Here is a 19,289-nt window from a genome sequence, read left to right as displayed (position 1 = left end):
TTCCATAAAATAAATCCAAATGCCAGCAATTTACATAAGAACTCAATTTGTAAATCGAGCTTGATTTGAAAAAGAACATTGATTATCCCTGCACTACGATGATGCTTTCAAGCCAAAAGAAAGCAAAGAGATTTTAGTGGATCCGATCCAAATATTTACCACTTTAAACGTAAATAACGATATTGTCTTTACAGCACTGGTGTGATGGTTTAATGCGCTTGGCCTACAGTTTGGCCCATCTAAATGGATCAGTGAATATGTTTCTGAAGAAAGCCCACACAAAGCTATGTCTACAAATCGATAAAAGTGGCAACATTCCAGTAAAGAAGTATGTCCAAGTTGAAATATTAGCTTCTTTCTTTTATGTCTCTGTTTTTTTCATGTACCTTCACAGCATCGTGAAGATGTTTGCCCAAAACAAGGATGATCGCAAACGAGTGGAGAAAGCTTTGGAGAATACAGGCCTACCGTCGGGCAAGACCGAAACTGTTCCTATTTCGAAATTTACTTTTGAAGAGTTTTACAACTTATATAAGAATCTCACTCAACGCAACGAGGTTGAAAAGGTCTTCGATAATCTGTGAGTAAAAAATGGCTTTACAATCTGTCTGAGGGAGTCTGGTAGAGATGTTCTGTCTTTTCCAGAGTTGGCAACACAAAGCGGAAATATATGACAACAAATCAGTTCATGGATTTCTTAAATAATACTCAACGCGATCCTCGTCTTAATGAAATTTTATATCCTTATGCGGACACGGAAAGAGCAAAAGAAGTGATAACGCAATACGAGCCTAATAAGTTCAATGCACAAAAAGGCCTCCTTAGCTTAGACGGATTTTTGAGGTAAGTAAAAATGGAAAAAATTTGATTAAAAAGTCAATTTAGAAAAAATAAACACAACTGATAAAAAACTTCTTGTACAAGTCGTTTACGTTTCTTTTGAATTCGATGTCCGAAACATGTCAATTGCCCATGTTCTACTTTTAGCCTAACTTTACTTCATATCGCTGATATTAACAAAGCGACAAAAGTACCCTTCCTTCCTTTGTTCTTTTTTTTTTGTGTTTTGAAGGACAATTCATTGTTTACTTTCCAGTTTAAGCAGTCCCACAGAGATATGGTAATGTTCACAATTCGGAAACGTATGTCATTAACGCTTTCAAGGATGCAAACATTTATGACATTTGCTCCTATCTGTAGTCTGTCGAACGAGAAGGAGCATATTATGTTTGTGTAATGATTGTTGGCCTTGGGCTTTTTAAAATGTGTCTACAGACAAACCCACACAATAGCTACGAATACTTGCCAACTACACGCATCTATAATTTGCTTGTGTGGTAAATCTTTCAGGTATCTAATGTCAGAAGACAATCCAATAATGGCTGCAAATAAATGGGATTTAAGTGACGACATGAATCAACCTTTGGCCCATTATTTTATCAACTCATCGCACAATACATATTTAACGGGGCACCAGTTGACGGGTAAATCATCTGTGGAAATTTATCGGCAATGTCTCCTAGCGGGATGCAGGTAATTACAAGTGAAAACGCTAATCATGATGATTTTATTTTAGAAATGAAAACCCATTTTCATTTATTAATATCTCACATGCTCCGAACTTCTTCTTGCAGATGTGTAGAGCTTGATTTTTGGAACGGGCGCACTGATGAGCCTGTAATTGTTCATGGTTACACATTTGTGCCTGAAATTTTCGCCAAAGATGTTTTAGAAGCTATTGCGGAGAGTGCGTTTAAAACGTCGGAGCTCCCTGTGGTGCTTAGCTTCGAAAATCACTGTAATCCAAGGCAGCAGGTAAGGCTCTATATGTTAATTGCTTTTCCCCCATTTTGAACTATGTCAACGTAATTATCTTACGCTTTATCTACAGTACATGTAAGAATATTGTCTCAAGCCTTAGCCCTTTTATAAATGAATAAGCCATTTGTATTTTCAAAACGCTTTTTATTTTTTTATCGCAAGCCTTCAGACAATAAATATTTGTTTTCTTTTCGTTTATTATGTATTGCTAATGTAGGCTAAAATTGCTAATTATTGCCGAGAAATTTTTGGTGAAATGTTGCTAGATAAGCCTTTAGATTCCCACCCCCTTGAACCTAATGTCGAGTTACCACCACCATCGTCGCTCAAACGTAAAATTATCATTAAAAACAAGAAGAAACATCATCATCACCATCATCACAAGAAAAATGCTGGCTCGTCGGCTAATAACAAACAGTTGGTGTCTGCAAATTCAGGTAAGTCATGGGAACCGCAATTGAACTGTATGGCCAGCATCTTCAAAAGCCTAATAAACTTCACAAAACTTTGCAAAGTTAGATTTTAAATTAAGTAAACCCTTCCTTATACAGTTGATGCGTCGCATAAATTAGTGGCTGGCGCTTCGTCATTAGCGAATACATCACAACACGAGGATGGGAATACCGGTGGGTTGACTACAACAAACGGTGACATAGGGAACGGAAGCAATCATGCCCCGCCTTTACATGTAAGTATATCACTTTTGTTATGATCATCTTCCTAAACAGACCTCGATTATTTTATTCAGCAACTACGACAGAGCTCCAAAGATAGCACTGGCTCCTCAGACACCGATAGCTCCAGTGACGACGAGTCTCTTCCAAATACAACTCCAATTCTGCCAAGTGGCAATGAACCACCGCCGGAAAAGGCACAAAAAGAAACGGAAGCGGGTGCTGAAATATCTGCTTTGGTTAACTACGTACAGCCAATTCATTTTAGTTCTTTTGAGAACTCAGAAAGTTAGTACCAATTCATTTTTTTCTGAGAAATATTAGGTCAATTTAAATTCGCCCTTTTCCTGCTCCCATTTAGAGAAAAATCGTTGCTATGAAATGTCTTCGTTTGATGAGAAACAAGCTACAACTTTGCTAAAGGAACGACCGATCGAGTTTGTCAACTATAACAAACATCAATTGTCTCGCGTATATCCGGCTGGTACACGTTTCGACAGTTCCAATTTCATGCCACAATTATTTTGGAATGCCGGTTGCCAGCTGGTCGCTCTAAATTTCCAAACGCTGGATTTGGCTATGCAGCTTAATTTGGGTATTTTTGAGTACAATGGTAGATCCGGATATTTGTTAAAGCCAGAATTTATGAGACGTACGGACAGACGTTTAGATCCATTCGCTGAAAGCACTGTAAGTAGATATGAGGTTTTGACTTAATGACAAAGTTGACACATTCATAATGACGCATTTCCAGGTTGATGGAATTATAGCGGGTTCTGTATCTATAACGGTGCTGTCTGGTCAATTTCTCTCTGACAAAAGAATTGGAACCTACGTCGAAGTGGATATGTTCGGCCTCCCTGCTGATACCGTACGAAAGAGGTTTCGTACAAAAATCGTCAGGGATAATGGATTAAATCCTGTTTACGACGAGGATCCTTTTGTTTTTAAGAAAGTAGGTAACAATCCGTTGTCCTTATTTTTTAAAGAATCAATTTAACAAACATATTTCTCTAGGTCGTACTTCCGGCATTGGCAAGCATACGAATCGCCGCATACGAAGAAGGTGGGAAATTTATTGGACATCGTGTATTACCCGTAATTGGATTACGACCGGGCTATAGGCATCTCAGTTTGAGAAACGAGGTAGGACAGCCACTGCCACTGACATCGTTATTTCTGTGCATTGTGGTGAAGGACTATGTTCCGGACGACATAGCAATATTTGCTGAGGCATTGGCGAACCCAATAAAATACCAAAATGAATTGGAAAAACGTGATAAACAACTGGCAGTTTTACAAGAAGACACTGAACCCGTTTTGAGCGAGGATGACGTTACCAACTCGTGTAAGTAAAATAATATCTAAATTACATATCCCAATCCTTTTCATCCATCACATTAATATTCCAAAACCAAAGTTTATTGTCTTACTACTTGCATACTGGGTTTGTGCGGTTTTAAATGTTTTAATTCATAATTAGTAAAAAATACTGGTAGGTCTTTTACATTTCTGTATGACATTAATGCATATGCGGCCTCACTTCTCACTCTTTAGTTGGTTTTGAGGAGTAGCTAACTCGGAAGTTGTTAACTTTTAATTCACAGAACATAGAATTGAAATATTGTCCTTTATTATGTAAAATTCACGATCAAACTAACCTCTTTAAATACGCTAGTATCTCGATCAATCAAATAGGAGTTCCTAATACTTACTTTGTATGTATATTGTGGTCGGCTGTGCTTAAAGTATAATCCCGAAGAATATTTCTATCAAAAATTTCAACCCACAACAGATCAGCCATAGAGTTTTTGGACGTTTCTTACAGAAATTGTTAATAATGGGATATATTAAATAATTATTAACATGTGTTGGGAGAAATATTAAACAAAATATTTCTATATACCGTACTACTTTGCGTTTCAACAAAATTGTCTACAATTTGGTATTTCTATTTCCGAATGCGTACAGAATCCTCCCACCAAATTGTACCAACATTTAATAATAATTATACGTACACAAGCGAAGAAAACTCGGTGTACAATGCATACTACACTCGCTTGCAATTTAGGATTTTTTAAATGTTGTGTGGAGAAATTAGAAAGAGTGGAACCACATTTTATGGAAAGGGTACCGGGTAAAGAAGGCCGATATGCTCCATATTGATCACATGTAAATATAACCAAGCGCCAAGGTTGGAGTCTACGTTAATGTAGGGTAAGTGTACCAGTAGTCGGCACTTTTAAGATTTTCGATATTTCAATCTTTCAACATTCTGAGTGAAATCTTTAACTTGCAGAAAAATAAAGTTGTTCAGATTCCAAATTTTGTTTACTTTTCGAAATAAAAAAAAACAAAAATTGAATTTGTTTTTATTCAATTGGGAAAATTTGCAATTTTACTAAAATAGTAGTTTTTTGCAAGTAGTCGGCACCATTTTCCAATGCTCGGCATGTCTATTTGCCAGTAGTCGGCATATGGTATTTCAGTAAACAAATATTATTTTGTTAATTTTTTTTATTTCAAATAGTATAAAACAATGCTATATTACTAATTCACAGTTTAATCCAGAATTTGATTAATTAGTCTTTTATTGAATTATCATTCTAAACCAAATATAGGTAGAAAATCTACTATTCTTGGTTAGCTTCAGTATGTTTTTTTTTAATTATAAAATTCAGTACTTGCAAATGTTATTATGCTGCATCCTTTGACATTGTTGGGGGGACCATTGCATAGGCGATACATCCAATAGCGAATCTAAATATAACTCTTCGAATTTTTGTCATTATTTTAAACGCATTTACACCCTTTTTACATTTTTAACTTAATAATTATGTTTTGTTTAATATTTTTGTTTTATTTTTATTGAACTCCCAACATACCACACACTACACAACGAACCTACAACAATAACAACACTGGAAACTTCTTACAACTACCCTTCCACTACTCAAACCAAATCAAACACAACCCAACATTGCTTTGATGGTAAAACTTTAACAACCCAAGTCGTTTTCGTTCAAATAGGTGGCCAAAAGAAGGAGTTACGACCCGTAGAGTCTAGTACAATTAGTCCAAAACATAGATCGAGTCTCTCGACTGGGGCCGCAACGAGCACGGAAACATCAAATGCCCGCGATGTTGGCGACGCGGTTGCAAACAACGCTATGCAAAGTATTCAACACCAGCATTCGTTGGATTCTACGGCACAAACTTCCACGTCAATCAAACAGATAGAATCGTCGCAGTTCGATGTTGAGTCGTTGTCCGCAGAACCATTGGAAAAGATCCTGGAGCACAAGAGCGTCAAAGAGAAGCGCATGGAATTTGAAAAGAAATTGGAGTCCCTGCGTAAGAAGCACGACAAAGAAAAGGTAAAAATCAGCGGTTCAAAATCGAGTTCTTTGGAAAGTAGCAAAAAAACAAAGTTCGCCAGCAAATTGGTAAAACGTATTAGCAACAAAAATCTGTAAGTACAAATCTCTTGTCGCCTAGACTATTCTAATGTCGCTCTTATTTCACATACTCAGATCTTGTTTGTCTTCTTCAAACAGTGAGTCCTCAGTAGAAGTTCCTCCCTGCGTCAGGGACGTGGGTGAAAAAAGCGAGATGTTAGAAAGCGCTGGAGAGGCTGTAACAGCCTTGGATGCCAGCATTGAGGAGAGAATGCTTCTGGCGTGCCGACAGAACGTGCTGCAGTACCAGGAGCTGCAAAGGAAATACCATGAAATTATTTACGCTGTTGCCGAAAAGGTGCTGCAAAATTCTCAAGAATCTCAGAACAAACAGCTGAAGTCATCATTGGACCGAGTCAATAATGAGATAATGCATCAGTTGAAAGTAGCTCGAAAGAAAGAAGTAGAAAACTTGGCTCTAGTTCACAAAGATAAAGATGAGTTGGTGCGGTAAGTTCCGGACAATGTTTCCCATTCAAATTATCAATTAGAATAATTTGATGTTTTAAACTTTAATCCCACACAGAATGAAACGGGAAGTACGCAGTTCTGTGGTGGAGCGTGGTGTAGCAGAACGATCTCGCTTGATGAATGTGTATGAACAACGCTCCGAAGAGTTGCGCAAGCAACATGACTTAGTACGTAACAGCTTCGCGGAACACAAAACGATGGTAATTGCAACTGAATCACATTAAAGGTGAACCACATCAACCAACCTTATCTGTTTTTAGGCACTGCAAATAATGGAAAAAGAATTTGAATCTCGGACATGTGTGACAACCAACGGTTTCCTAAGAATCTTCCAAAACGCCAACACCTCGTCAAGTGGAGCAGCAATGGGAAACGAAATGAACCTACAAGTTGGATCAACAAATCGTTTGTCTGCGATTTCCCCTGCGCGTTCAAACACCAGTATTACTAATAGTGCCGCCGGTGTTACTACATAAATGGCATACCCTTGATGTGATCGAGCCGGATGTTATGATAATCTCTTGGTGAATATTCATTCAATAATTATAGCACATAACCGAGTATGTGCCGCGACTCCGTTTTGAAAGTAGAGTTGCACTGAACTTTGACTTTGACCTTGCTCTTGTTTTTATACCTAAATCCGAAACTTTAGTATTAAGAAAGTTGTATGTAATCTCAATCCCTTTGCGTGCTATGATAAATCATATTCATTTCAGACTGAACTCTACACGGAGATTCCAAAAGAGATATTTCAAAAATATCCATCCTCCATGTTAGGTAATCCTTCGAAAGTTTTCATTATGTTCGACTTTGTACTTATGTTTTTGTATATCTATTTATTATTACTATTATGCCTATTTTAAAGGAGCAAAGTTAAAATCGTTGCAACATTTGATTTTTATAGATCTTAAGTAATGGTAGGTTGACAAAGTTGTTGTAGGCATATACGTAACTATGCAATTTCATAGTTATTTCAAGTAGAAAGTATTTATTACTTAGACAATTTAGTTGACAAATAATCGGAATTGGTATTAGAAAACAATTTGTAGGTGGAAAACTATAATCCTAAAAAAATAATTATTCGAAAAAGAAAAAAAAAAAAAAAACAAACAACAATTTTAGTTACAATTGTTAATTTCAAATAAGATACCCCACACATTGTTATTAACCTTTCAAAGAATACATATGTTAATGAATATAGTATGTAGAATGTAGAGCAATGCATTACTAAATACAGTGGCTCATAGTAATGTGGGGGACTAGCAGAATACCTTCGTTTTAATTCTGAAACAATGGCAAAAAAAATTTATTAAAAACACAATGTTGGGTCTAGGATAAATTTGTTAATGGACCAAAGCAATGGGCAAGGGAGAGACACGTTTTTCACGAATCATTGCATAGTGATATTGTAAGTCTAGTACATCTTGTGAAGGTTGTAGTCATAAATTGTGTATGGTATTGTACCACAACAGCAAAATGCATTCGAGTTTAATTTACCACAAGTTTTGGTATTTCACCCCACAAAAAAAAGGATTGTAAAGCGAGTACTTTCTGCTTACAGGTGTGTAGAAAATCTGATTGCTGTACAGTCTCTTTGTTTTGATAGTTCTTTTCGTGGTGTAAAAAATAGAAGATTAAAAGAATGGAGGCCAAGGAAAAGCAAAGCAAATTGAATTTTATCAATTGCATTTTTAGCAAGAAATTATATTATTTTACTTTTCTCTGATTGTTAGGGCATTTTTAATATTTTTTTTTATTTATTTCTTTGTCAATTAAATTAAAATTACAAGTTGGCGAGGAAGCCACACAAATCAATGATGTACAGGATTAGATAACAAACATCGAGTGCAACTTTGCTGAAAATGCAATGAAAATAAGTTGGCTTGAGTTGAACTTAATGACATTTTTATAAAATAAGAAAGAACGTTATTTTCTTTTGTTCTCGTTGCGACGAGGATCAACTGCCGCTATGAAATTCTCCATTGCTCATTAGGTAATTTCAAAACATATGCTACTCCTTAGTTACTGGATGCGCTGTATATTCTCTTTGGTAATGCACATTGTTGGAACACTCTTCATAAATCAATATTAAACGCAACACAAACACATGTAGAGTGTATCCTAATTATAATACCACTATGGAATGCAAAAAGAACAAAAAACACATTTGGTTGTAATTTTGAAATTTAACGAAATACTTTTTAAGTTAATTTACGTTTTTTTTCTAGTTTAAGATAAGCAAAACAAGCTAAACAACTAGTCCTATATCCAAAAAAAGTTAATAAATCGAATCTCACAATTTCAGATGATGCTTCCTTTTTCTTTGTTTGAATGTCTTAACGTATTTATTTATTCGAATACATGAATCACAATTTATAATTTATTGAATCTGAAATAATTTAAGAAGTGCTAAATTAACCACAAGAAACACAATTAAATAAATCTCTCTTTGAGATGATTATAAGTTTAGATGTTGGTATTACCCGAGAATGTTGGTATTACAACGCAGGCACAATAAACACGGATAATGTTCACGTTTATTTTTGAGAGCGTGCGAAAGATAAAAGAAAAACTAAAAGTTCCTCCGTCTTTGAGTTGTATTGTGCGGCGTATCTCATACTGATTACGCCATTATTAGTTTACTAAAAAGGCAGCATTATCATCATTCATTTACCTCTAAAATACATCAACATAGTCATTGCGAACAGAAATAAATTTTAATTATTAATACACTACATTTAAAATAAGTGAAGACGTTCTGACATCCATCTCCATATTAAAAGTCTCGAAAGGTACACACAGAATAAAACAATTGACGGACCTACTCCTGAATGGAGTGAGCTGATTCTATATTACTTAACGTTAACTTTTCACCAAATATGTATGTTATTATTTCTCAGTTTTTATTTCAAGATTAATTTTTATTTTTACTCGAGATATTGTTCTGAAATATGTACCTTCGGAATATGAAATAGAACTGTGGGTACCGTACTGGCTAATGTTACGTATAACTAGTTTACAACTGCAAACTATGTTGACTTTTAATAGTACGAACTAAGCATGTCACGCGTGCTAGCTATGGTGTTAAATACTATAACCTGTATATGAAAATGTATGTGATTATGATCTAGATTCTTTGTGTTAATAATTGTTAAGATCTAACTTATTACTTTGTCTGTTTGCTTTTTTGTAACAATTAAATAAATGTTTTAACGCAATACCACACCTCTAATGTCGTCTACTTTTCTTCTCGACATGCATATTTTAAATATTTATCTGGCTTAGAAACAATAAATGACATTGACAATTACATCTTGCCTTTGTTAGAAAAATATTGACTCGATTATGTTTTGCAACCAAACGCTCTTTGCGCTGTCGTATATTACGTAAAAACATAAAAATACACATTTATAATTTCTTCGGGTTGAAGTAATAAAATCCCTTACACGATCAATATATATTTATTTCGATGAATATTTTCTATACTAAATGTTTATTTCGCATGTTGCTATGTACTACATACACCACATAAGTTAGGTTACCGATAAACTTTCATTTCAGAAATTGGAGTTGATTTGTAATGGCTGCGTTCAGCATAGAATTTCAGGTCTGACTGTCTATTGAAATCGAGATAGAGGCTTCCAAATTTTTAATATTCCTAGGATAATTGATACTGAAACTAATGACAATGATACCTACCGCAGTTGCGATGTTGATGCGGACAAAGCGAAAAGAAAGAAATGCATTATAACGACAAAATTAACTCTTCAAAAGAAATAGAAATTGAATCTTGTTAGGTATGAATAATAAATATGGATGTCACGTAAGTATACTTATGATGAGAATGCAAAAACATTGTTTTTTAGTAGCTTTTAGTAGCTTAAGAGACATAGCGTAAGTGGGTAATACGATAGGACAAAACATTTAACCGTTATGGGTGAAGTAAATATTTTATTTCGAAACGCCGAACTTTAGGTGATGCTTTTATTGTTTATGTACATATCATGTATTCTAGCTACATAAGATTCAATCTTAAAAGTGAATCCAATCGCTTAACATAGTTATTGACAGAATAATTTATGGTTTCATTTAATTTAATTTCGAAGTTGAATCACAGGATCTTAATGCATAAATATATAAGCAGATTTTTTCATACATAAATTCATCATCTGGCTATTGGCGTAAAAGAAGAAATGAAAATTTATGCTGCCAATGAATGCAAATTAATATAATTCATTGTAGTGTTTAACCAAGTTTCATGTATAAAACTGTTTGTGAGAATTGAAAATTAATGGAAAGATCCTCACAATTTGCCAGGTTAAAAATTTCCTAATCCTAATTTCGGAACTGATTAGAACGAATTTTTTGTATTATATTTTTTTATTTCAAACATAAAAAAGAATATTTAATCTATTATATTAGTAAAAGGTACATCATAAAAAAGTTGTAATATTAATAACCAAATAAAGATAAAAACTCTACTAGTTGCGTAAGATTATGGTACAATACTTAAATTAAAAGGTCTAGAATAACAAATATCAAGCCTTTCGAATATTTTATGGTAATCGTTGTTCGAGATATGCATTATAAAATGTTCTATTATATGATACTTAAGACTATTTTGTGAAAACTATTCATTCTAATTAATTCAATAAGTCTCCACATTAAAGTAAAGGCACTCTGGATTTTAATAAAAAAAGCAACATGAACGAATATTTATAACATTTGGACGAAAACCATGGTGATCATGGACCCTAAAGCCAATCCACAACTCAATGATGCAGCCATTATTGATGAAGCCATTTCCTTTTCATGCTGCATGACACATCTGCAATTAAACATTCAAAGTTAGCAATGTTCCCTCGCGTATATCATGTACAATTATTTACATACCTTGGAACCATATTCAATAGAATATTGGTAATATAACCATTGGATAACGCGAATGTTATTATCATTAGAATGAAAGCCACGTCCGAAGAAATTATGGTTGGAAGAAAAATGTGTTGGGTCGAATTTGAACATAAAAACAATGGCACATATATCATTCTGAAGACGACCATCAATAAAACGGTATGCACATTTTGTCTGGGCTAAAATACGATTTGTTATAAATAATGTTTTTTTTTTAGATTTAAATTACTACCTTTTCCCATATTCCAGAAATAATTCGACCGAAATAGTCGCCCGAATTGAAGAACAAGTAGTTAACAACGGGCATATAGTAAATGTCTAAAAGAAAAACAAGAAAATATAGTAATACATACATATGCCTTGAAAGATCGTGCAACAAGTTTTGTACAAACCATTCCAAGCTTTTCCTTGTCCATAGCTTTCCGATTGCATAAGTATTGTTACCGATGGATACACTGATAGTGTGGTGGCATAGAGCAAGAGGATCGTTACAGCATGGACGTATATTTTACTGAATACTTCTCGTACATTTGGCTCAAGGGCTACACCGCGATCGACTATACGGCTTTGAGTAGGATCATCGTATACAATTTTGAATTTGTCGCCACCTTCGACATAGTATTTGAAAAATGCTTTTCTTTCCACAATGGCATAGCAGACAATGTTAATGAATATTAGGCCAATGCCAATGGAAAAGAATACAAATGCCGTTGCATTAGGAGCAGCTCCAAAAGCCAAAACCATTATAAAAGTCAAAGCTGTGAAAATACCGCCTAGAGCCTGCCCGCTCACCACAGCCGTCATATATTCCGATGGGAACAACCCGGCAATGCCAAATAAACCGCCACTCATGGTAGCAGAAGATACTAATGAAAATTAAAACAGAAATAGGGTTCATTTTAACAGCTCGGACGGTTCGATGAGCATTACTTACTATTTATAATAACAACACATAGTAGTGTTATTAAGAAGAATTGTTCTTGCCATTTGTCCGTATTTACTTCCACAAATGCTGTAGTTATTATAAATATAACTAATATTATACAGAGCGTGCCAAGCATACGTATACGCAGTGAAACCTTTTGACCGTAGATGGCATTGAGTATTAAAAATGTGGTACCAGATATCGATGCAGTCAAAGTTAGATCACACGAAAAACTCTTTTGCATTGGCGTCAGTTCTTCACTTACGGGATTTGTGTCATTGAGTGTGGCATTTCGAAATTTGTACATCCAATACTAGAAATAATTTTTGAGGGAACACAATGTAATTTTGTATTTTAAGAAAATACAAAGTAGAGTTCAGTGAACCATTTTATATATTATTGCAAGGAACATACTTTATCTTATATATTCTCAAAAATATGTGTAGCTTACATAAAATCACAAAAAAATTATCCAAATACGAATAATAATAACCAAATGTGAATAAACGCCTGTCATAGTCTTTTTCGACAAAAAAAACTCCGCTTTGGCAGAACATACTTCACGTTAATGTAACCGATATTGTAATAGTCATGGCACAATTGCAGAAGGTAGAACAAAGCTACCCCCTACATACAGTTTTTTTCCTTTTGGCGCCCTTACAGATGCACATTTTTGGGATAAAAACAATCTTGCCCTACTATCTTGTATTAAATTTTGTGGAGAAGCACCAATATTCCATCCAAGTTTTGTGGATTTTTCTCAATATAAGAATTTTGTGAAAAAAAATTAAATAAACAAAACCAATTGTTGCATGTTTAAAAAGTCTATTTGACATAATAAGACTCCAGTACAGAGTTGCATTTCCCTAGTTTCCTTGAAGTTGAGCAACCTTTCAATAGGTTTCATCCTTGGTTTAAACAAACAAATTATGCACAATTTCTTCTCAATTGGACAATAAAAATACACGAACAGGCGGACGATCCAGAATGTGATTCACCGAAAGGAAATACGGGCCTATATCGTTTTTTTCTCCTTGTTACTAATGAATGCAGAAAGATATAATACTCTACACCACAGTGTTTCAAAGGATATAAATACCTCTCTGCAGTGAATTCAGTTACATAAGTTTTGAAATAAAGCCTCAGAATCATTTTTAAATATGTTCACTTTTGACAGAATAATAATCTTAAGTTCATAGCTGTACGATCTCACTAATATTACCCATTATGTTACAGCGTCTAGCCTTGTATAGTGTGTGACAGTGTCGTCAATCATAATAACGTGTAAGTCCGAGTTTCTATAAGACAAGTTTACCTGGGAAGGTAATGGAAAAAAAATTGCTCGCACTGGCAATTTTCTTTTGTGTTTTAAAAATATAAATAACAATGTTAGAAAAGTATATAGTGAAAAATTAAATGTTCGAAAACAAACTGACAAGGGGCAAGTTCAGACGGGAACGCTGGATTGATGTTCTATGAAAACGAAAAATAATTTATATAATTTTTCATTTAATATCCAGAACTAAATGCTGAGAAAACAGTTTCAAACAATGTAATTTCATTATTGCAAACCGCCTAGGAATTTTTATTGAACCAAAAAAACAAAAAAATATTTAACATTTACATTTTAATAGGTAGTGGCATCAGCGAATTACAATTAATGTCAAAAAATTGGTAAAGGGACAAGAAAATGATCCATATTTCGGCTAAATTATCTGAACAAATTACGCCTTTTTTTAGCACAATCCCATAACAAATTTGTGTACATACAATAAATTTATGATGGCATTATTATTATAACTTAATTGTAAGTACGGACGTCCTGTTGAAAGTAATAGAAGTATCAACTTTTTTCGGCAATTATGAATTGTGAAATGAAAATATGTGTGTCAAGTGTGTTTTGTATTGTATTTGTGTGTTGTTTGTATTTTAATTCAGCTGAGCTACTAAAACTTGTCCATTGGGTTGTTGTTCCAAATCATTGTTCCACGACACTTGTCGTTGCCCTATGTTCCTATTCTATGGGATTTATGAATATAGATTTTGACAAAGAACTTTAAAAACAGCAAGCATCATTTTGAAAAAAATGTAAATGTATAATAGCACTAGTTATCTTCCTAATTAGTTGAGTTCAAACCATTCAGAGTGTTTAGGGGATCGGGAGAAACTTTTTAAAAAATTAATGAATAAAAAATATCTCAGAATCAGCAAATATTTTGGTTAATACTTGAATTTTTTGTTACAGTTCCCCGGAGTTATACATATGCTGTCTTATTCCAAATTAATCCCAATACATTTCCTCTGTTACCCACACTTTTCAATTTCGGAAAAGCATTATAAACTCCATATTTCAACGACTTAGTTTGGGTTATCTGAGTGAAATAATCTATCGCCAAACAAAATGTCGGCGCTTATACATTTATTGAATTAAAATATTCTCAAAAGGTTAAATAAAATTCGTTGAACTCAAAATATTTCGTATGTTGGTAGGTACTGAACTGCAAAACAGTTTCGTACAAACTATTTTTTTTTTAAATTTAAATTCTTGTGTGTATTGATATTTGGGGCGTTAAAAAAACGCTAATGCAAAGTTGATTAGTCACAGCAAATGTTCTTTTGACAGAATTGAAACAAAAGCTAAGTAAACAAATTCGATAAGAAGCTCTCAGCATTTAGGAGGCATTATAAGAGTACGGAGGTTGTAAGTGCGAACGATATGACAACACTCACAACAAAGGGTATTGTTTCCTCGGAATATTTTTTTTTTCAATATCAAACGTTAATAGTGTCGTATCACGCTCAAATATTTTATTACTGGATTCTGTTTTGAGGATTACTTTAATAATAGGCCATAATAATCATCAAGCCCATGTTGTTTCTGTGCGAATCGTTGCGTCTAGAAACAAGGACGCCCGTATTTTGCGTAATCGTTAGTGCTTGAACGGTATCAGTCGTAGCCGATAGATAGTTGTATAAGTGACCCAAATCATTCGAAACAATTTGCAATGTTCACTGTGTAAACCAAATAATGGTGAAAAGTTTCCATCGAAGATAGTGTTTTTAAACACAAACATAATATGTTCGCTACTTACATCTTCAGCGGTTATGAAAAAATTCCAAGGAGTCATGGTGGCTGTACCGAGTAAATAGAAAACCAGATATGTAAAGTTCCATTTGTCATTGGGGGCATCGGACATTTGTACATGACTTTGTAGTTCTACATTGTGAAAGTCGTTCTCCGGTTGCTGAAAAGTGCTTGTGGCGGGAACAATTGCAACTTCTCCTCCATTATCGACGAATCCGCCCGCATAAATCTCATCGTTGTCTGTCACAGCGGTCGGTTGTTGGTTGTCCACCAAAGATTGGGTTTCGTCACTTATAGTGTCATAGTTTAACATCATTCGCGCAATTATCTTTTAGATTTGTTTGACAAACACTTCACAGATTGCCCACTTCTTTCAATATTTTGAATATGTCTAATCACTGACTGAAGTTATTATTTCACGGCTTTGAAATTCACACTCCCAATTAATTGCGTCTTCCTTGGCGTTCAACATCCACTTGCATTATTGAATTGAATGCATTAGATAGCAGGTTGCAACAACAAAATAAACAAAGCAACAGCTGTAGAGTTGTTGTCCCATCGATAATATGATTATCGATTTCTGTGTGTTACTATCGATATTATCTCACGGAATGTCCGTGCTAAATAATAGCAAGTTTCTATAGGTTTTTAAACAACGTTTCCAGAACCTAAAAGAATCTACTTGTTTTGCAATTGTTTTCAAAATCGGCTATCGTAGAAAAAATTGTAAATTCTTGCAGTTTGTAAAAGACCAGTTGTTATACAAATTTTTATTATAGTGGTTCGCTCTCTGTTCGATTCTTACTTATAAAATAAATTCTTAATTCCGCATATACAATTTTCTGATCGACGAAAATCCACACCATGGTAAAAATTAAGAATTCCCATTTCTAAATTTTCTGTAATTTACATTACAAAAAAAAAAAGGTTCCCATCTCTGATTTGTATATGTACAATGGATTTATAACCACAAATTTTGATAATGAGATGTTGTCAAATGAATATTTTTTTAAAAAATTGTAAACATATGGTCCACACCAAATACTTATTCAAAAACCTAAAAGAATCTATTATTTTTTCCAATTTTTTCTTTCGATATTATGAATGGAAAATCCATGGTAAAATTTAAAAGGCAGTCCTTTCAAATAAGTATATTCATCTCTGCATTTTCTGTAATTTACCTTGTCATATTTCACTGCATATAAAACAGGTTGACATCTCGTCAAATGAATAATTTTGTACTGCAAGAATGTAAAACTTTTTACAACATAAAGATATTTCCTTTATCATATTGGAAAGAATTACAAAACTAGTAGATTATTGCAGATTCTGGACAAGTGCAAATACAATAGGGAGGCAGAACAGCTTCATAAAACTACAGAAATACAGCATGCTCTCAGTCAGTATTATTCAAAATAATGTGCAACAAGATGTTTTCAATTATTTAATATTTTTCGTCATTTTGAAAATGAGTTCAACAGCACGAAATATGAATGAAATACATGGATTTCTCTCATAGCTACGATCCAAAGAGTTCAATCTTTAAATTCCATAGCAAAACTGGTTAATATCTTTAATGCTCGCCCGCAATCATGGTAGAAGAATACAGGTAGTCGCATCGACACAGCTGCTGGGACAATGAACTGTCAAACCGATTTTGGAATTGAAAATGTTGAATGAAAAATGATTAAAGTTTGTAAAAATTGTTGAAAATTCATATTATAACAACCTCTGTTTTGCGTCGTATAAAAAAAACATTTAAAAAACCACTTATTTTCCATAAAACATTTAAAAAATGTTGACATATCAATGTTTCCAAGCGTTGATGCATCTACCTATATTCTTCTACCATGCCCGCAATGTACGTTTATTTCAATCAATGATTTTGAAAATATTTTGTTTTTATTTTTTCCACGGTTGAATCAGGGAGGTAAAGTCATGCAATCATATGTTTACATTTTTTTTTCAAAAATTATTCATTTGTCAATGTTCCCAAGCGTTGATGTTCTTCTACCATGCCCGCAATGTACGTTTATTTTAATCAATGATTTTGAAAATATTTTGTTTTTACTTTTTCCACGGTTGAATCAGGGAGGTAAAGTCATGCAATCATATGTTTACAATTTTTTTTTCAAAAATTATTCATTTGACATCATCTCATTGTCAAAATTTGTATTTATAAATCTATTGTACATACACAAATCAGAGATGGGAACCTGTTTTTATGTAGTGAAATGTGACAAGGTAAATTACAGAAAATGCTTATTTGAAATGGCTTTACCTTCTTAATTTTACCACGATTTTTTAATAATATTAAACACATACACAGAATTGGCGGAAGTCCGGCACAATTGGAAAAAATTGTAATCAGTTCGTAGCTCCGCCTTATTCTATGTTCTCATTGCACTTTCAATCACGTTGTTCGCTCTCAGGATTTGGTACACGAATTAACCCTTTCATACGGCACGATTCGTAATTCATAGTAAAATAATTCCTTTTTTCAAAAATGTTTGTTGATTTTAATGGGAATTTATACGGAAATACATGAAATTCTCGCTAACATGAGAATTTCCCTTTATGATATCGGAAAAAATTGCAAACATAGTAGATTCTTGCAGGTTCTGGAAGAGAGCAATTGTAGAGTATTGGGATAATAGCATGTTTCCATTGGAAACCGAACAACGTTGTTCGCTCTCAAAATTAGGTACACGAATTAATCCGTTCATACGGCACGATTCGTAACTCATAGTAAAATAATTCCTTTTTCAAAAATTTTGTTATTGATTTTAATGGGAATTTATACGGAAATACATGAAATTTTCGCTAACATGAATAGAAGAAATTATTGTTTTTCTCCCAAAGATTTAATATAGCATTAATTTTACAATTTTTATTCATGTTTAAATTTTGACATTTTGAACATATTTTTGTATTTTTCTATTTTTAAATTCTGCTGGAGAGACACTTGTCAAACATTTTTTCTGTCGATACAAACATATGAAAATATTGCCTCTTTTGTTTCCAGTTTTCTGTGGAAATTTCAAATCGTGAACAAAATACGTACCTCGGATGAGAGAGAAAACAAAATTTACTTTCGTTTGAATGCACATACGCTATTCAACATTGTAGTTTTCATTCATAATTTTAAGTTTTCCCAAAAATTTTTAAAATTCTATTAAATATTTTATTTTTAATTTTTAAATGTCATAATTTATTTTTTCGCTAACTGCTCTCATTTGTTAGCGATGGCACACATTTCATCTTAGTTCTGAGAGTGATTTGAATGGAACAAAGAATAAAAATCTTTGTTCGCTCAGCAAATTTTGTATGGGGAATTAAGAAGATATTTAATAATTAATGAATTTAGCATAATACAAAAAATGTAATTGGAAAATAACCCAATTGGTGGATTTTAAAAATTAAGTTTGATCGACTTTAAGACATGGACCTGGCGTATTTGTGAAATACGGACGTACAAAACATTTTATCGCGTTTTATGCATGCTCACTTTTAAGCCAGTAAAAAACTTGTTCTATGTGTTCCCACCTTAGGGATCACACAACGAGTAGAGTGCAATGGAAACACCATATTACCGGTTCTGGAATAGAGCAACTGCGATACACATTTTCGTGATAATTTATGTATAGTTTAAATGGTATTGTGCACTGTTATCGATAAACTATTGGTTTTAGTATACGCTAACATGTATACATTAGAATCATAGATGTCGCTAAAAAATTGGAGATTGGAATATTTCAAATTAAAGCCCGTATAGTTTTCTTTTATGTTTTTGCTGCATATATTTATTTATCTCAGATACGGGTTTATAGCACCCAAATGAATGAAAGGGAATCAAACTGTAATATTGGCGTAGGAAAGTACAATATTTATTATGTCAATGACACGAACCCATTCAAACTACAAATCGCCAGAGTTAAGAT

General features: G+C 33.6%; 2 protein-coding genes across 6 annotated transcripts in view; one reads left to right on the top strand and one right to left on the bottom strand.

Annotated features, from left to right (window-relative positions):
* Positions 1-9,649, top strand: part of LOC101896046 (1-phosphatidylinositol 4,5-bisphosphate phosphodiesterase classes I and II) — a 55,334-nt gene extending 45,685 nt beyond the window's left edge. The window contains exons 5-20 of one of the 5 annotated variants that reach the window (XR_002194022.2): positions 195-328; positions 395-580; positions 646-843; positions 1,351-1,533; positions 1,635-1,815; positions 2,039-2,258; positions 2,373-2,509; positions 2,570-2,783; positions 2,857-3,185; positions 3,250-3,450; positions 3,513-3,843; positions 5,508-5,967; positions 6,029-6,403; positions 6,480-6,624; positions 6,685-8,038; positions 8,079-9,649. Coding sequence is in view for 4 of the 5 variants with exons in the window: in XM_011298271.3 (XP_011296573.1) it covers positions 195-328; positions 395-580; positions 646-843; positions 1,351-1,533; positions 1,635-1,815; positions 2,039-2,258; positions 2,373-2,509; positions 2,570-2,783; positions 2,857-3,185; positions 3,250-3,450; positions 3,513-3,843; positions 5,508-5,967; positions 6,029-6,403; positions 6,480-6,624; positions 6,685-6,900 (3,510 nt within the window). In the remaining variant the exon portion in view is untranslated. Of the gene's footprint in view, positions 1-194; positions 329-394; positions 581-645; positions 844-1,350; positions 1,534-1,634; positions 1,816-2,038; positions 2,259-2,372; positions 2,510-2,569; positions 2,784-2,856; positions 3,186-3,249; positions 3,451-3,512; positions 3,844-5,507; positions 5,968-6,028; positions 6,404-6,479; positions 6,625-6,684 lie in introns of all 5 variants that reach the window. The other 4 variants (XM_005177515.4, XM_011298272.3, XM_005177514.4 and 1 more) reach the window with 4 other exon arrangements.
* A 655-nt stretch (positions 9,650-10,304) lies between these two features.
* Positions 10,305-15,870, bottom strand: LOC101895179 (equilibrative nucleoside transporter 1). The gene is made up of 6 exons (XM_005177509.4): positions 15,356-15,870; positions 12,273-12,576; positions 11,731-12,204; positions 11,571-11,656; positions 11,318-11,517; positions 10,305-11,252 (listed from the first exon to the last, which is right to left on the bottom strand). Exons 1-6 carry the CDS (start codon positions 15,662-15,664, stop codon positions 11,141-11,143), a joined length of 1,485 nt encoding a protein of 494 aa, XP_005177566.2. The 5' UTR covers positions 15,665-15,870; the 3' UTR covers positions 10,305-11,140.
* Between the last annotated feature and the right edge of the window lie 3,419 nt (positions 15,871-19,289).

The sequence above is a fragment of the Musca domestica genome, unplaced genomic scaffold (genome assembly GCF_030504385.1).
Source record: "Musca domestica strain aabys unplaced genomic scaffold, Musca_domestica.polishedcontigs.V.1.1 19, whole genome shotgun sequence".
NCBI lineage: Eukaryota > Metazoa > Arthropoda > Insecta > Diptera > Muscidae > Musca > Musca domestica.
Note: the sequence above shows the minus strand (reverse complement) of the source record. Positions and strands in the feature narration are given on the sequence as shown.